This window comes from Phoxinus phoxinus (assembly GCF_949152265.1).
Source record: "Phoxinus phoxinus genome assembly, chromosome: 3".
Taxonomy (NCBI): Eukaryota; Metazoa; Chordata; class Actinopteri; order Cypriniformes; family Leuciscidae; genus Phoxinus; species Phoxinus phoxinus.
Window position 1 is genome coordinate 28,537,405 of NC_136878.1, and position 20,166 is coordinate 28,557,570.

Consider the following 20,166-nt stretch of genomic DNA (forward strand, 5'->3'; position numbering starts at 1 on the left):
AATGTCTCTATATCATTGCATTAGATACATAATATAAAACCAGGAGGCATCTGGACAAATAACTTGAGATTTTCCTCAGAACTGTTTTGCTTAAAAAGTGTATGCTCTATATTTATTATAGAAACTGATCACGTTTTGTTGTATAATATTGGAAAATAAGTGCAAAATAAGTGTTTGAGTCCACAGAAAATGCGTCACGCGCCAGCAGGTGGAGCCGCGTCATCAGAGTTTCAGCGCGAGCTCACAGGGGGTTTCATCAGGTTGACAGGCAAAGGAAGAGACGCAGTAAGCGAAAGCTTCTCAGCGCTAATGGGTACGGCGCTTTTCTGGGCACCAATGCTGACAAAAGGAGTAGATTTTGTTTTGCTCTCTTGAGAAAAAAGTCCGAAGTAAGTGTGAGAAAGTCCTCGCGCAGTTTATGGTAAAGGCTCAGCAGAGTTTCAGAGGAAGCAGGATGTACCATGAAGACGGTGCGAGCTCTCTCAGACCACGATATGGATGTAAGTAAGAGCCACTTCATGTCAGTTATATGAAACTATTCTATTAATGTTATTAAACGAAATGAGTATAACTTGAATGTGAATTTACTGTAGTTCATTGTCCATGACAGTTGGCCAGCAAGAGTAGGCTATCTGCAACAGCAATACAACATTTTTCAATATATAGGCTATATGGTTATGGCTATATTTTCTCAATAATTATTTGGAAGCAGACTATAAAATGTGGACTGGTAGCATGTAGTTTTTGCCTTAGGATCTATTTCTACCTGACCTGATGTTTAAAAGATTATTTTCAATGGTGTAACCTAATGCATTGATGATTTTAAATCATATTTTGGACTTGAATAAAGCCAGTTAACCTTTATTAGGTTACATGAACATGCTTTTTTTTTTGAGTGCTGGAAATGTGTAATTGAAGTTACCACTGAAGGCCTCTCACTAGTTGTATTTAACACAAAGGCAAGTTTTATCTAGAGATGAAATATTGATATACGAACAATACTGATTATTTCTGTGTTCAATAACTTATATGCAGATCTGGTGGTTGGTAAAGAGTTGAGTATTTTTTGGGAAACAATACATTCAATTAGTGTTTCGTTTAAAGTAAAGTTTAGTAAAGTTTAAAGGGATAGTTTGCCCAAAAATGAAAATTCTGTCATCATTTACTTGTGAACTTATTTCAGACCTGTATGAGTTTCTGTCTTTTGTTGAACACAAAAAGATATTTTGAAAATGTTGGTAATCAAACAGTTGATGGACCCCATTGACTTCCATAGTAGGACAAAAAAATACTATGGAAGTCAATGGGGTCCATCAACTGTTTGATTTTTGGGTAAACTAACGTTCAGAGGTAGACTGAACTGATAAAGTAGAAAAGTTTGAAAACTGTTTAAAATTATATGATTATCAGTCTATATCCATGGGAGAAAAAGAAACTCATAGAGGGTTGGAACAAATTTAGGGTGAGTAAATGATGACAGAACTTCTCTGAAACATTACAAATGTCTTTTGAACCCTACAAATATGCAACTATTTTGTCCTCTGTCCTGAGCTAGATCCCAGATCTTTTCCTGACATATCCTGGTGGTATGTTGCTTCAGAAAGGTGCTCATGCTGTGGCCTGAGCAAAGAGAAGCTCCATGATAGTTTTCTCCAGTTAAACATTACCTCTGCCCTTTGTAAAAGCACCTGACAGTCTGTACAGTTCAGATATTTGAGGAATTCTGTTTGAGGACTTTATCTGTGCAGGTTCTATTAAACACACACATTGCGCCATGCTGACAAGACATCATGGGCCCTATCTTGCACCCAGCGCAATTGACTTTGAACACCGACGCATGTATCATTCCTATTTTGCACCCGCGCACAGCGGACTTTTCCCTCCACAGACGCACGTCGGTAAATTAGGGAATGAACTTGCGCTCGCGGGGGCGGTTCAGCGCAAAGAGAAGGCGTGTTCCGGCGCAAAACTTCCATGGTGCTATTTTCCAGTTTTAGAAAGCAATTGCGCCATTGACCAAGAAAAACACAGTCTAAAGACAGTGGCGCGTTGCGCGTTAGTGATATGGTATTTTAAGGGCGCGTGCTTGGCCATAATAGTAACGCGCATCTACTTTGATTCTCTAATATAAAAAGATGCAGCAGTTTTAATTTTTGCAAATCATACATTATTACAAGGAAAAATATTAACACACGAGGGAAATCATTGTTGTGTCCGTGAAGATGTGAAAAAGATCTATCTAGATTAAAAAAAAAAAAAAAAAAAAATCTAGATTAGGCTACACATTTACTACCCAAATTATACGCCTGTTTAACCGAAGCTAATTTGGGTGGGTTTCTCCCATCATCCCCAATGTCACTTCTCTGTGTTTTACAGCCCTGACGAGAACGTCGGTTTCCTCGGCTGTGAACCGCTCCTGGCGTGCGCCGGCAAATCCGCCGTTAATAGCGATCCGCCACGAAACAAGCGCGCCGGCTCTTAAAGGGAATGTGAGAGGACGCTCTTATTGGTTTATTTCACGTTACGCCCAAACCACACCTATGAATAATGAAGCTACTTCAGACCAACCCCTTTTAGATTTGCGTCGGGCGCAAGAGTCATTTATCGCGCTGGGAAAATAGCAACAGCGCCGGGATCCGCCCACAAAGTTACTTGCGCTTTGCACTTTGACACTTGCGTTTCAGATCGTCAAAATAGGGCCCCATGTCTATATTGTGTATATCTAGAATGATGAAGAATGTTCAAGATGCTGTTTGCGTAGCACACATTCGATTCTGGTTTGAACTGCTAGTTGGCTATGTATCAGAACCTGCTAGTTTGAGATTAACTCCACCATATCAAATCAAGGTTGAAAGATGTACTTGAGCACTTTTTGTCGGCTCTTTAAATTAAGTTTACTTAACTCGTGTCAACACTGGCACCGACATCACATTCCAGCTAAACTGCTGACAAGGCCGCTGGTTTCATTCTGCTGATTTATCTTGTGTGTTTACATTAGCATTTTTGTTATTTTTTGCTTTTTTATAAATAAAAAGCAGATTTTTAGATATGACAACACATTCTCATGTTGCATTTACCTCAAAAAGCTGTTGTACAACTATTCCCTGTGTCTTATGCTGTTTGTTTGAAGATAAATGGTTGGGTCAAAGTGTGCATCAAGTGATGGCATCCTATGAGGACTGTGCAGGATACAGGAAATGATATCATATTGAGCAATGAAAACTGAAATTCCAAACAGTGCATCTCATTATCATGTGAGGTAGCTGTGAGTGACACATTGATTTGAGAGATTGGATGGCCACAGTTTACTAACAGATGTTCCCCTCACAACCACAATAAGTGTGGTGCGGTTGCTGGCACAATGTACATTACTGTTCAAAAGTGTTAAGATGTTTGAACGATTTTGAGATAAGCCTTCAGAAATTATTCAAATATGCTGATTCGCTGCTCAAGAAATATTTCTTCTTATTATTATCAGTGTTGGAAACAGTTCAAAGTTATTTGAAGAATTCATAAAGGACAGCATTTATAAATATCTTCTAAAATTATTTTTTACTATAATGGTGCAAGTGCAACATCAGATCTTAGTCATCCGGCTCCTGAATCTCTGATGTTTCCTCAAGTGGCCGTTGGATTGTTCTTCCTTTGGTTATAATATTTGAAATGCACAGATGCTTTATGAGAACCCACTTTTGTTGCCATGTTTTCAAAATATTGAGTTATTGTCTGCGACAGATTTAAGGTGATAAAGCTGACCTACAGTATACGTAATGAATCCCCACAGAGGTTAACTGGCAAGCCTGAGCCTGTGCGACAGGGTGAGAAATTTGCAGTGTTGTTTGCTATAACAGGATTGAATCTCATTTACTCGAACAAAGGCCAGCATGTGACCGTGTGTCAGCAAGCTTAATTATTACTAGATGAGTGAGGATTGTGAAAACACGTAGTAGTTGGACAGTCTTGTGCTCAGTCTGATCTTATCAGAGGTAAAAATGAGCTTCTTGTTGTGTGTCAGAGCATCACAAGTTCTCTTTAGGTGCGTTTAGGTTTATCTTTGACTGAACTGGTCTTTGTCTTTTGCTTTTGAGAATGGATGTGGCCTACTTTACTAAGAGTCATAATAAGTGTCATATTTTACTATTTTATTGATGTTTCACCTGGGCTCCACCAGGCTGTGGAGATACATCATATATTTCAGTCATGGGATGGGCGATTGTATAATCAAATAACTTATTAAACCAATTGACGTGAGTGCCACTACATCTGCTAGGGTTCTCAGAATCAATCATGAGCTCTGTGGTAAAAGCAACAGATTGTGAAATTCTGTGCTGCTTTCATATATGGTCTTGTGATGGTGAGATGTGGTTGACAGTTGATCTGTAAATGGTAATGTGTTGTGTCACAGCATGTCAAACAAGGGCTTCACAAACTTTTTTAGCAGTATAAATTCTAAATAGAATCCAAATTTGAAATCCAGTCCTGATTTTAACATGATTTTTGACATTATTGTGTTGGTTACATCATGTGGTTGGTGAGTGTTTGTACAGTAAGTGGGTGTTCCATGCCATTCAAATAAATTATTAAATAACAAGTGAATGTTATAGGGAAACAATATATATTTCACTTTTTAATATTATTTGTTTTTCAGAGATTATTCTTTAAATACAATAAGTATTAGCTGTATGCATATAGTGACCCACATTTGGTTTGCAACCAGTGAAAATGGTAAAATTTAACATGTTGAACGTAATCACATTTTGGATCTCCATATCTCTGTGATTGAACCATATAGGGCCTTAACATTAAGATTCCAAAAGAGAAGTTTATTAGGAACCAGATTTAAAAAAAGGATGTAAGATATGTTTAATACTTCTAGAATTACAGGCATGCAAACTATGGAAAAATAATATTTATGGTACTCAGACAGGAATGTTATATGCAATTGTTTTGATAAAGGGAAACATTTCTAGGTTTAACAATGTGTTATTCAGACATTCCTCTTTAAAATAAAAAAGTATCGGCTGTACAAATGTGGCCCACATTTGTTTTTTGACCACTGAAAATGTGTATAATAACAATTTACTCAAAGAGCCACATTGAAATCCCTATATATCTGGAAATTAACCATGTAGGGCCTTAAAAATTGACATATAAAGAGGAAAGTTTGTTAAGAACAAAAATCGAAAAGGATATTCAAATATCTTTAATACTTCTTGAGTTACAGGCATGCACACTTTTTCCCAGGGTCCTTCCCATCTTTTTATCCCAACTTTCATCGTTGGCATATAATGCAACAAAGATTGCTCAATCAAAAGTTAAGTAATATACATACCTTAAAATAAAATAATGAGGCTACCATCTTTTTAAAGTCATTTTTACCCCTCTTGTAATTTGGCTCCAAATTAAAATGGTAATTTTCAGTCCCCTCTACAAAATAGTGGATTACTCATTGAGTATATAAATATTCATTCATGACATTTCATATTTTGGCTTTCTTCTTCATTTATGTATGTCTTTCACCAGAAAAGAAATGATCAAAATAAAAAAAAATGTAGCCGGTGACCTCTGGTTGAGTTGACACGGAATGAGTATAATTTGTTTTCAGATGCCACTTGATTTTTATATTTTGTATCTAATGCAATGATATTCACCATGTGACTTTAAGAACAAGTTCGGTATTGTACACGTAAAGCCCTGGTTTCTGATCGTTTCTGATGAAATAGAACGGTTAAGATTGAAATTTGGACACATGCTGCTGGCCCGAGAATTTTCGGTTTCTGTGGTAGCACTACAGGTTTTATCGTAGTTTTTGTCCAACTCCATTGACTTGTATTGGATGTGCTGTGAGGTACGGTATTACAAAAACTACGATAAAACCTGTTGGAAAGCATCTTTTGCAGCGATTTTTTTGTGAGCATATCAGTGAACACCCCTGACCACTCGGTGAGTTTCACGTCTTTGTAAACGAAAGTTTAATGTGTTTTAGGAAGGATTGTTCCAGTGCACCTATGCAGCCATTGTGGAGGTGGGGGGTTCTATTAACCGTTTTATTTCATCAGAAACGATCTGAAAACAGGGCTTTAAGTGTAAAATGCCAAACTTGTCCTTTAAGTGTCTTGGAATTACTTTTTGGAGTCACTACAAGTTGAGAGCTAGGACAGTGAGGATTGATCAACCTCTTCGTGTCGTGTGTAAAATGATGTCAGCTCTGCTTAAGCAGAAATAAAGCGATTGCATTGAACTCGGCAGTGTTGTGAGATGATGATGAAGGTGGCGGAGAGAAAAAGTAGTAGCAATCACGTAAAGGTCAGCCACAAATGGTTTCGTTATGCAACTGACAGCTGACAGCCGCTTGTCGTAAGCGTGTCACTTCCTAATGCTTTCATGTACCGCTGACAGTGATGAAAGAGATGCTGATTATTTCTGCATGTGTATATTGTATAAAATTACTCAAGCTTGCACACACATTCAGTGTTTTGTCTAGTTGATCTTATAGGGGTTTAAGTGTGGTGTGTTTCTGATTCACTTCTCTCCTTCATAACAAATTGCTTGAGCACTTTTTCCAGTTCACGCTGCTAAAATCTCATTCCAGTGTGACTTAAATCAACAGCTGTCTGAAACACACAAAGTCTGAATAAAATACAATCAGCAGAATGGAACTTGGCTACACACCATCAGATTCATTCAATACCCTTTGTTATAGTGTGTCTAATGGTTGTTGTGTTGGCTGTGCTAAAGTTGGCTGATTAAACTGGAGAGGAAAATGTCACTCTCAGCGTTCTGATGTGTTATTCCACCAGTATGGAAAAAGCTATTCTTGCATTCTCCAACTGTTATTTTCCTTTGTTTATCCTACAGCCATTGTGGACGATGAGAGGCTGTCGGCGGAAGAAATGGACGAGAGGAGGAGGCAGAATATTGCATATGAATACCTTTGTCACCTAGAGGAAGCCAAACAGTGAGTAGAAGTTTGTCACGCCACAGATACATATAGAGTCATTGTCATGGGACCAGATAAAAATACAATGTTGGGTATACCAAAGACTTTATGGCAGAATGAGCCCCGCCTTCTAAATAAAAAAAGAGCCAATCGCCTATTGGTACAGTTATTGCATCACTGCAGCTGCCTTTAGAAGCTCTGGTCGATATAGAATCAGTCAGTGCTCCGAGATGTGCGCTTCTGACTGCACACGTGCATTGCCTGGTCCAGCCTGAAAAATGCAGTTTTTTTTACTTTGTCATGATTTGAGTTTTTGAGACAGTTGTTGTCAGATTTCATTGGTGATTTCAAATATGAAATTTAATTGTAAGCTTAGTGAACAGCTTTGGAGAATTTGATGTTTCCTCATTCACAGAGATGGGAGCTGTACTTGCATGACTAAAATAGCTGCCAGAGAGGAGTTTCAAAGATGGTTACTGGGTGACTTGCCTTAACGTAAACTTATAGGGAAGATTAGGTACATTAAAGGCACATTATAATATGGTCCCGTCATATGGACTACAGTAACTTTATGATACTCAGGGTCCTTCTACTGTAAAACGTTGAAGATTTTATTATGGACATGCACTTAAGTAAGGTATTATTCAGAGGTAAGGCTGCACGATATATCAGAATTATTGGAATATTTATTTATTTGAAGAAAGTTGGGAACCAGACAGTTGACGGTAACCATTGACTTGCATAGTATTTTTTTCTACTATGGAAGTCAATGGCTGTTTTATTACTAACAATCTTCAAAATATCTTCTTTTGTGTTCAACAGAAGAAAGAAACTCATATTTGAACTATTTTAATGATCTAAGCGCATGGTCTAAAGCGCAAGGCGCAATTGCACTGAGGTCGTGTCCGAATCTACTTTTGCTAGTTTAACGATGGGATAAATGGTTGGCGTGCGGTCTAAAAGGGTTGTCCCTATTCTCTTAATGAGTAATGGGTATGTTTTAGGCGTAACGTGCAAAAAACAGTCAGAGTGTAATTTCCCATTCCCTTTAAAAGCCAGTTGCGCTCGCGCCATAGCGGATTGCTACATGGCGGAATTTGCAAGCAGAAAGACTGACCGCGTCTCCAGAGAGGAAACGGATCTACTCGTGCGTGATTTTAAAGCGCGCAAAAACAGTCTATCTACGGGACAAGCCGGATTCCTCCATATATTTAAGTACACAATATTAATCTTTTACATTATAATCCTTTTATTTGTAATATTTGGCATGTTTGCTTGCTGCTGAGCGTCCCTGTGTGTGTAATAAGCAGAGTGTACATGCGTGTTGGACCCGCCTATTGGTGCACATTACTAATGCAAGGCAAGTTTTTATTTATATAGCACATTTACAAGGCAAGTTTATTTGTTAACGCGCTCTTTAAATAACAAAAAAATACTGTGCCATTGTCTTTAGACCAGGTTTCAGTTGGTCAATGGGCAAACAGATAGGCGCAAATGCATTTGCTATTTAATAAACAATGTGGCGCAGGACGTGAAAATGATAACTGTGCAGGGCTCCAGACTAACTTTTTTCACTAGGAGCACTGTGGCCCCCAACTGAAAATATTAGGGGCACAACCAGAAAATTTAGGAGCAATCACCATAAATCAACATACTAACCAAATATTCACATTTCTACAAATTTCCAGTGTATTACTAATAAATACTTTGATAATAGATGCAGAAATTGCAATGCCTTTGCGCTCTGATTTAACGTTACAGCCTCTTGTCTTCTAATAGTTTCAAATAGCTCACGGTTCAGTTTGTATCACGTTTTTAGGTTCACGGTTTCGGTATGATTCGGTATGTGCTATATACAGAAAATAAGAAAATAAGAACAAATAATCTAACCACAAGCAAAAGCACAAATAAATACAATAGAGCAAAGATAGCCTACTAATAATATTAACTATGCTTTTAAGGTAGGTCTAAAATTAGTTTTCAGGTACAGAAATTGAATAAAATAATCATTGCATATTTGACTGTATAAATTAAAGATTAATCCTTATTAAAGTTACAAAAGCTATTCAATTCAGAGCTGATTCAGTAAGCCTACACCTATACTGTGAGTGTCTTTCTTGACCATACATGTTCACTTAAGGCATAACAGATACTATGTCTGCTAGGATAGGCTACTCATCAAGACGGACATGTTGACATACTTTTTGTGTGAATTTGTCCATTGAAGTGCAAGACTTGAAAGATAACTCAATATTTGCACACTGTCTGAGATGAGTAGCCTATGCATACACACAGACGCGCGCGCACACACACACGCACAAATCTAGACGCGAGTTCTCTTTCGCGTTTTGCTCTTGAATGTTTACATTGGCAAAACATAAATGAGTTTAGTTTAAACACCGATGGTAACGTCTGCAGTTCAGGTCTCGCCTGCGCTCGTGCACGATCAACTCCCGGGTGATGACGGCGTAAATGACAGGTTGTGTTTGAGCATTTGGCACTCGCATTGAACAGTGTTTACAAAGAGTAATCGTTTTGTTCGCGTTTTTTTTTTATTATCGCTGTTGTAATGTATTAGTTGGGAAGCCAGCAAGTGAATTTAACTGGCACACTAGCCGCAGGTCGGAAGAACGAGTCAATAGTTCGCTTGCTCGTTGCTCAGACGCACATAGCAGGTTGTGATATTTGTCTCCGTCTCCTTCCCACAGACGTTTAAACGCCATTCCCTATTCTTTTCACACTCATTGGCCTGCCTATTCCGGATTCATTGATAAGCCCCTTCCACGTTTAAAGGTTGGGTAGGTCAGAATTGTCAAAAAAAACTTTTATTCAAATTTGTTTAAACTGTCTTTATATACCAATACATAATTAAAATGCAAGTACTCTGAAATAGAGAGTATAAAAATTGAGTGACTCTAGTGTATTTAATCTTCAATAAACACAGCTCATTAATTCCATTCACTCCCACCTAAAAACGGGTGCGCGACTGCGCGCACGTGGGCAGAGCCAATAATAGCGGCGGTAGTCATGGCGACGGAGAGTGACAGTCGCGCAAGCCAATCACGTGTTTCATCCCGAATGGAATTAATGAGCTGTGTTTTTTGAAGATTAAATACACTATAGTCACTCAATTTTTATACTCTCTTTTTCAAAGTACTTACATTTTAATAATGTATTGGTATATAAAGACAGTTTAAGCCAATTTGAAAAAAAGTTCTTTAGACAATTCTTACCTACACAACCTTTAACGTGTAAAAAAAAAAGGACAAATTTACTGGTCGCACACTCTCAAATTTTGGTTGCAAAATGCTACCATTTGGTCGCAGTCTTGAGCCCTGCTGTGTCGGGCTGAAACTTGCAAAAAACACTTGCGCCGCACTGCATTGTGCCCGGGTGTATGATAGGGCCCATTAACCGAAGTACTCACGCGCACAGAAACCTCTCGGGTGGTGTGTAATCCCCAATTCAGTTCTCTTCCGCAGTTTATATGGTCAAATACCCACAAAATAATTTCAAAATGGCCATCTTGGTGAGTATTCACGTAAACACAGTTATGTTTTAAGTGGACTAAACAGTTGAAAAAGAAAGCATGCATGTAACAATATTGGATTCGTTCAGCTCTTAAAGTGACAGTAGCCTAATAATCTGTGTGCTTAATGTAAATCAAACAAACAACAAAAGACAAAGAGAAAATCACTCACTGAATAACTTTTGTAGCTTTAATCAGAATCAGTAGCCTATATATTGAATTCATACAATGAAGACTAAGCTGAGTTTGATTTTTATTTAAAAAAATACAAGCGTAAATACAGCGTTTTTCCTCGATACGCTCTTTATTACAAGAAGATCAACTTGTGGCAGTTAAACTGGACGTTCAGTTAGGCTAAACTTGAAGATATGCGCTCTAAACTAAAGTAGCGGAACCTGCAGCTGTGAGCCGGCGTTCTTAAACAGAGACCCTCGTTTGTTCCAAAATAATAAATAATAAAAACAGAATCATGTTAAACAATAACTTAACCAAAAACATAATAATACTTAGATCTGACAGGTTTTGTCAAAATGTAACTCAAAACTATCCAAGGCACGGAGTCGAGAAAGAGGGTGAGAGAGATTAGCCTACCTAACAATGAAATAGGCTACTTAAAGTGTGTATGTCAAGTTAAATTTGTAATTATGAATAACACAAAATAGTTAGGGGAAATACACGTTTGACAAGTTGATGTATTGTTTTGTATGTTTTTCGATACCTAAAGGCAGAATATAAGATGAAAAAGTTCGTTATTTTCAGTACTCACTTAAAACTGCTCCTCCCCCCAAACAAATCGATTGACGTCATACGAGGGAGACGTCTCCCCAGGTCGCTGAGCTGTGTTGATAATTGTACGAGTGATAGAGCGAGAGAATTAGTGATTAGGACATTTATTTATTTAGTTAGTTATTTAAGTTAGGTAGTTAGTATACGCAGGCGTATTTTCACGATGGTCAATTACTGCGTTTGTGCTGGGTGCAAAAACACTGTTAAAACCGGTCACAGAGTCCACTTTTTTGCAAAAAGCAGGTCTGTGTTCCGTGCCTGGATCAACTTTGTTCGGACCAAACGCGCTGACTTCAGTGCTGTTTCGGTATCCAAGACTTCGGTCATTTGCAGCGCCCATTTCACTGAGAAGGACTACGCGGTTGGAGATCTCATGAGTTATAAAATGGGATTTACAACCCGAGTGAGAGTGGTAGCTGATGCGGTGCCTACGGTGTATGCTACTGTAGTAGAAGTCGACCGATAGTGGATTTTACCGATAACGATAGCTAGGTTGGGCCATACTTGCCGATAACCGATTAATGAACCGATAGTTTTTTAAAATTGATACTGGATAAAAACACACATAACACTCCAAGTAAAACAGTGCTGAACTTTATTATAAAAATAAAAAAACTGTATTGAACCATGAAAACATGCTAAATGAAATAAATATATAAATGTGAATAAATATTTAAGTCAATAAAAGACATTCATTCAAACTGAAACAAAAAGTAATAGGCCTACTCTAAATAACAAATAAAACCAGTTACATTCAAAATGTAACTATTTAACTGTTCTTTTCAAGCCAACTTAATTAATTAAAAAGTAACTAAATTTGTATTAAAGTGAAGATGAAAAAAATAAATTACCGAAATCGAATGCTTTTCTGATTCGTTTATGTTTCTGTCGGCTGTATGAACATATCATTTTGCTTACGTCTCTAGCTTTAAATATGCAACTTATCTGCATATGTAATGCATAAAAGTGACCAGCTGTATATGAACTAATGCAAATAGAGGTAACAATTGTGACATTAAACATTCGGGTCGGACTTACGTTTATGTTTGTCAGTGTTTTAACCGCTTGAGGTACTACTAATGTTAGCGTCCTCTCAGCCTCGAAGGCAAACAAACGCCTACTGTCTCTACTAATGCAGCATTTAGTCAACAAATTAATCACTTTATAATGATATGACAAAATGTACTGTATAGGCTACATACATTTGAGCTGTCGGTGCTTTAAACGCGCGTCTGATGTCAGCGCTCTCCACGCAGCATGTGCTCTCAGTGCAGCACGCAGAATCACGTGTCGAAATAAACAACACGAGGCACAAGTTTTTATTACACCTCTAGAGGTCGCTCTTGTACTGCATCGTGCCAGCAGACCCTTCTCAACTCTTACACTGTGTATTGAATGACAGCGCGCGCTTCTCAGCCGCTCCAGCAATGGACGCAACCAGGAAAAACTATCGGTATATATTTTTGCCGATAACGATAGTTCCACCAGTCAACAATCGGTGCCGATTAATCGGCAAAACCGATGAATCGGTCGACCTCTAGAAGCACACACACACACACACACACACACACACACACACACACACACACACACACACACACACACACGCACACACACACCCCCCAACATATTCCAGCATTGCAATCTTGACATCGCAGCCTGTTCATTATAGCCACGGAGCTTCAGAGCTAAGGCGTCAGTGTCCCTAAATAACCTTCAGAGCTAAAGGCTAAGGTGTCCCTAAATAACCTGCGTATCTAACAGTAGTTCCGCATTAATTAATTTGCACGCGAGTTTTATTTATTTTTATACTGTGTATTCTCCGTGTATATTCATGCACCGAACCGTGATGCCCGTACCGTTTCGGTTCAATACATGTACCGCTTCACCTCTAAGTTATGCCTATACTTACCAGACACCTGACCAACTCTCCACTGGTTCTCTTCACACCAGATATTTATGTTTCTTCGATAGGAATTATTTAAATTTCTGTTTGGCTCCTCATCTGTCTCACACCTGGGAGGCTCAAAATTGTATGGCTGTGGGCCATCGTAGGTTTGAGGGGGATTTTGGATCTCCCTAGACTCAAAACTCTTTCAAACTTTTTTGGCACGTCTCCCTCTTCTAAATGTCACAGCTCAGCTGTGTTTTAAAAATATGATCTTGACAGAAATGGCTATAGGCCTAAAGCTTATTGTAGGGCAATTACAGTAATAATTTGAATGATAATTACATTTTCACTCAGACATCTAAACATTATTTAATATATCTAAAAAAAAGATATATCATACACACTTTGACAAAGCCTCATAAAAAATAACTAGTAACTCACATACAACTTCTGTACCAGTCTGCTGATTTTTGTTGAGAAAGATAACCATGTTGACATGATCTGGGGTCAGACACGACCGCAACCTGGTGACCGTCAGTCCAGCCGCCAAAAACACCCGCTCTGAGGGGACTGACGTTGCCGGGATGCACAGGTCCGCGCTAGTCAGAATGTAATTTCATCATAAAAGCATTTAATTAAATACTAGCTACTATTTTTCATAGTCATCTTTTTACTTTAAGACCGGGGTAAAATATTTGGTAAAATATTGAATTGCTGCCACACAGTAAAATTCATTTCATTGCTTCAAGACTCACACTACGCAACGCAACCTGCATTAGTTTTATCGATAACAAATGAACGTGATCGCAGAAATTCTTAATGATCAATTATCGATCGTCGATTAATCATACCCATCCCTAAATGGTACAGTAAAACTGCTGTTCACTTTCAGAAGTTTTAGGGATGCTTTCTTCTCACAAAATGAATTTGAAACATATGTTGGTCATATCATTTTCAGTTTGTAAAGGGTTAGTTCACCCACAAATGTTACAAAACACACCTTCTGAATAGGGCTGCAGGACTTTGAAGAAAAAATGGGATATGCAATAACTTGTTAAATAATGCGTTACTCGATATGCGATGCAATAATGCTCTAAGTGTGTGAATTTTTTTTAAATTATATTTAGGCTGAATAAATTTAAAGTAATAGTGCACCCAAAAATTAAAATTATTAATTACTCACCCTCATGACATTCCAAACCCGTAAGAACTTCGTTCATCTTCGTAAGACAAATTAAGATATTTTTGATGAAATTCGATGGCTCAGGGTGGGCTCCATTTACAGCTTTTTAATTAACACTTTGAAGGCCAAGAAAGGTAGGAAATACATCGTTAAAATAGTCCATGTGACTACAGTTCAACCTTAATTTTATGAAGCGACAGGAATACTTTTTGTGCGCCAAAAAAAAGAAATATCGACTTTCAGTCATTTCTTCTCTTCTGTATCAGTCTCCAAAGCAGTCGTGGTGGTGCTCTCGTGAACGCACGTTGGAGACTGAAACAGAAGAAAAGAAATGACTGAATAAAGTCGATATTTCGTTTTTTTGCCGCATGTGGCATTATTTAACAAGTTATGGCATATCCCATTTTTTCTTCAAAAACGTGCAGCCCTATTCAGAGGGTGTGTTTTGTAGCATGTGGTTGTGCTCACAGTGTGATAACTTATCAGTTTGATATTGTAGTCTATTTCTGATTGGTCAATATAATTTTGAACAGGATGGCAAAAATAAATAGGCTTGGAATACACTTTTACAGGAGGGTTAGAAGCATATCATTTGTTTGGCAACTCTTAAGTGTATTTTAGGGCCATTATGTGTCAGCATGCGTCACAGCCCTTTATGGGTCAAAACATCACTAGCAATCACTAAACTGGAAACATAACTTTGAATGTTAACTAAATTAAATTAAACATGATTTACTTCAATGTGTCCACTACCATTCAAAAGTTTGCAGTCAGTACGATTTGTAAATGTCTTTGAAAGAAGTCTCTTATTCTCACCAAGGCTACATTTATTACATTTATATGATCAAAAATACAGTAATAACATATTGTAAAATATTATTTCAGTTTAAAATAACTATTTTCTATTTAAATATACTTTCCAAATGTAATTTATTCCTGTGATGTCAAAGTTGAATTTTCCGCATCATTACTCCATTTTTCAGTGTCACATGATCCTTCTGAAATCATTATAATATGCTGCTCAAGAAACAGTTATTATTATCAATGTTGAAAAGAGTTGTGCTGCTTAATATGTTTGTGGAAACTGATATTTGTTCAGGATTTTTTGATGAATAGAACAGACTTTATTTGAAATAGAAATCTTTTGCAACATTTTAAATGTCTGTACTAGCCTATACTTTGATCTATGTAATGTATCCTTGTTGAATAAAAGTATTAATTTCTTTAAAAAAGACAGAGAATCTTATTGTGTTAGTGTATGTTCAGGTTCAGGCATATTGTGTGCATGGCTAGCACATTTCCAGTTGTGAGGGTTGAGACTCGTTTTGCTGTTAAGACACAGAGAGCAGTTAAATGCATCAGCGGTCATTTGTATCTCTGGGAACTTGACCCAAATCTGATGAAAGCATGAAAGAATGTGAGGGAGTATTGCAGTGTGCATTGTTCTGAGATGAGGGCATTTTTTTCACTTCTCAATATAATAGTTAAAAATTCTGTTTGTCTGAATGACAGGATGATAAAATTGTACAATCAGAGGAAAGTGTGCAAGTTAATGAGTTAATGAATCAGTTGTTACACATCCTGATTTTCTTGGCAGTGCAGTTTTTGACCATGACTTTAATGCAAAGCCTCTGTTCTGGTAATCCTGTCGTGTTGAATCAGGATTATAAGGTTGGTCACTAATCTGCTTGTTAGTAATAGAGTAACATGTCGTCCCTGTGTTCCACTCAGACGTCAGGATTCACCGTTAGAGGCCCACAGTTTCACTAAATATCTGATGCCTGCTGTGCAGATTGTAACAGTCAAAACAGCCAATTAGTGTGGTGGTTTTTGGTAAAAGCATTTTTTTGCAGTTCTGTAAAGAGATGTTACTAGCCTTACTATTCTCAGACTTCATTACACCTGGCAAGTTATATCTTTTAAAACACAGTAAAATGTTTTCATAATTTTTTTATAACCACATGTTTGCTTTTGTCTATTTCATTTGAATTAAATATAATAATCACAATCATTTCTAATTAATTTCTGATAAAGATTTATCTTATATTTTAATGAATTGTTAATTTTATAAACTACCATTAAAATAAAATTAGCCTATTTATTTAAATAATTTATTGTAATAATATTTCACGATATAACACAAAAAAATCATACTAACCCCAAACATTTTTGAACAGTAGTGTACACATTGAAGTACATTTTATATATATATATATATATATATATATATATATATATATATATATATATATATATATAATTTCTCTGAATTTTTCTTCAAACCCCTCAGCATGCCTTTGTGGCCTCCCGGGACCCCAAATTGAAAACCCCTCATCCCTGGTTTTTATACAGCTGTCAACTGATCTGCATAATTTATATAATTGTATATTATATCTATTGGACTGTTGTTGCAGCTGACAAAAAATACCTTCTTACACAATCCCAACCCCTTTCCAGCACTGTGACTGGGAAACTTTGTACCCGCTGATTTAAGCAAACAGAACATGCGTTATTTTAGATAGGGGGACCTAGTTGTGAGACTTTTTCCATTTCTAATTTTGTCATTGTGTAATCCCCTAAACCACATTAGTCACAACAGATTTATGTGAGTAACATGTCTATCATACATCAGAGACCTTTTGTTTTCTAGATAATTGTCTCCTTTTTAGCAGCTTATAATTTTCATTCCCTGAGTCAAGATTATAGACTTTTTTAGAGTTTACTTTAGTGCTGCAGTAACACTTTTTCCATTCTCATCTTTCCAGGTTATACTGTCACTTCTTGTCTGCTTCGTCTGCCAAGTCTGGAAAATGGGAAACCATAACTCTTTATATGAAAATAGGGCAAATTATGTGTTATTGTCATAATTCCATTCACTGACAAAGTCATTTTAATTTACTATACAACGTAATTTTAAGACAAGGCAATTCACACTTTGGCTGCCTTAATGCCCCTGGCCAGCTATTTTCTGTGTTGCTAACAGGCACACCTGAATTAAGAAAGATGGAACCCTCCAAAACTGGTTTATCAAGATTATTTTTCAATAACATACAGTAGGGTTTCATAAGTTTGGTGTTTTTAAAGAAGTTAAAACTTTTATTTAGTAATGATGCATTACATTGATCAAAAGTGACAGTAACATTTATATTGTTACAAAATAATTTCATTTCAAATAAATGCTGTTCTTTTGAACTTTACATTCATCCAAGAATTCTCCAAAAGTCATGGTTTCCACAAAAATATTAAGAAGTACAACTGTTTTCAACATTGATAAACAATAAAATAATAAAAAAAAGTTTCTTGAGCAGCAAATCAGCATATTATAATATTTTCTGAAAGATCCTGTGATACTGAAGACTAGAGTAATGATGCTGTAAATTCAGCTTTGCGTCTCAGGAATAAATTACATTTTAAAATATAAAAATTATTTAAATGAAGTAGACTCAGCACACATACCCTGTGTTTCGTACAGGTAATGATTTCCAGTTCAGTAGCATTTCAGACATATACAATCAGAAAAACAGGTGAAAAGTCATAGAAAAGAATATTGACCTCTGTGCCTCAGTCCATTTATTTATCTGACAGTAAACTACCAGACCAAATAGATATTTTTGGTCCATTGCTTTGTTCCTTCCCCAGCTGAAGCAATATTATCCCACAGTGTGTTCTAGTTTCACTGTCAGAGCACTCACCTCAAGAGTGTGTTTTTTAAATGCACAGTTTGTTAAACTGTTCAAGCAACATATTAGTCAAAGCTGTTTATTATGATTCATTGCCAGTTTGGAGCAGAGCTTTGAATGTTTCTTTCAGTTTGAACCCCTGCAGCCTAACAATCACAGGAAAGTGTCTCCTGAATGCTGTACACAGTCAGATCTCTCTAAGACAGTGTAACAGACGGCTGCATTGTTTGGTAGAGAGCAGCGGGGACAGGGAGAGGTGTGCACAACGGCCGGATACTCCTCTTATGATCTGGGCTGCAACACATATCCTGATACAGCAACACTCATTCATTTTCATTGTAAAAGGTGCACTACATTTTTTTTTTTAGATTAAACGAATAGTCCACCAACATGATCATTTCCTCACTGTCGTTATGACTTTATTTCTTGTGCGGAACACAGACGAAGATATTTTGAAGAATGTTGGTTACCAAACAGTTTCAGTTCCCATTGACTTCATTGTATGGGCAACACATATAATGAAAGTCAATGGGAACTGAAACTGTTTGGTTTCCAACATTATTCAAAATATCAATTTTTGTGACTTTTGCACCTAAATAAATAAATACTTGTTTTGACAAATAAGTTTAAAATGATGCTCACAGGAAATGAAGAGGTCACATGACCACTTTGATACAAAAAAAAGATGGACGACGCACTTTCGCTCTCTTCCATTGGTGACAAGTGAAGCCGCCAGTGTCCCGATATGGTGCTGACATTTTAGGGCCTGAGTCTGCGCAGTAGCGATCTTGGGACCTGATCTGCACGGTAGTGAGCAGGAAGTAAAGCCGCAAAATCGAGGCACCGCCCTCCAAACCATCTTTGGAAAAAAGATATTTGAAGTGCAATTTAATTGTTTAGTTGGTGTCACGGCACGTTAAATAACATGGGGAGGACGGGGTTTATGACCTATACTAAGACCAGTCACCGTAGGGCGATCGAGACGATTTGGCTTCACTTTTCAGGGCTTGTGCGGCACGCTTGCTTCCAAGGGGTCAAGATTTGGTCGGTTAGCATAAGCTAGTTAGCCTTTTCTTGTACTGTAGTCTAATAAACAACTTTCTTCACTGATGGCCATTCAGAACATATTTTTGAACACATTATATATATATTTTTAAATAATAATAGTGGTCACGACCTAAAAGTGCTTTGTCCTTTCTTATAGGGTCTGATGGCAGAGGGAAAAAAACTGTTAAATGTGAATAATATACTGTCATATTATATATGATAAACCATTTAATGTTTGTATTTAAGGACTGAAATATTGTTGTTTACTTTTGTACAATAAACATGGTTTGCTGAGTTTGGTAAACTGAAACAAAACCAGTTAAAAACCACTGCTCTGTAGTGTAGTAGATGTTTTACCATTGTCAGAATGGCTGGAGGGGCTTTAAAAGCTTGAAATGACTTATTTTATGTCACAGCTTAATAATGAGTTCATTAATCATGGGTGACAAATTGATCTGCAAGTAGGGCATTTCTACAATGGTATGGTAACTGAACTGTTTCACTGATTCTTTATCAGTGCTGTTCATTTAAAGTTAAAGACCTCTGTCATATTAACTGTGAAATATAAAGTCAACTCGCCTTTATTTATATAGCGCTTTGTAGAATACAGTTTGTTTCAAAGCAGCTTTACAGTGATAACAGCAAAATAATACATTGATGTGTTCAATTCAGCTGTAAAAGAAAATGATGTAATTAGCTATGTTTCCATCCAAAACTGGAATATCGCATAAAACATTTGCGAATAAAGCACCGTTTCCATTCATTGAGTCGAAGAGAACAAAATTGTCAGTTCCTGATAAAGTGGTGCTAAATATCACTAAGAAAAATGGAAGTTGCTGCAGTAGGAGAAGCCACTGCATAAGTTATTTATTATAGCTATACGAAATTATTTTAAGTCTCAAAGCGCGCAGACGAAACAAAATAAAGTTATCTTGCTTGAGGCGCTTCAGATGCCTGGTGTTTGGGAACACAGTCGTGTACAGTTCTGAAGGGAATTATACCAAACTACTTTGACGACAGACCTGAGCAACGACCAGAATGACCAAACCACCATTTCAGATGCTGTTCAACTAGTTCGGTCTGCTGGTTGGTCCAGTTATGCCGTCCCAT

At 37.1% G+C, this 20,166-nt stretch overlaps 1 protein-coding gene across 1 annotated transcript in view; it reads left to right on the forward strand.

Annotated features, from left to right (window-relative positions):
• The first annotated feature begins 237 nt into the window (after positions 1 to 237).
• Positions 238 to 20,166, forward strand: part of iqgap2 (IQ motif containing GTPase activating protein 2) — a 62,672-nt gene continuing 42,743 nt past the window's right edge. Inside the window, exons 1-2 of the mRNA XM_079607787.1 lie at positions 238 to 500; positions 6,859 to 6,958. Of these exons, the coding sequence (XP_079463913.1) occupies positions 419 to 500; positions 6,859 to 6,958 (182 nt within the window). The 5' untranslated portion in view covers positions 238 to 418. The remainder of the gene's footprint in view (positions 501 to 6,858; positions 6,959 to 20,166) is intronic.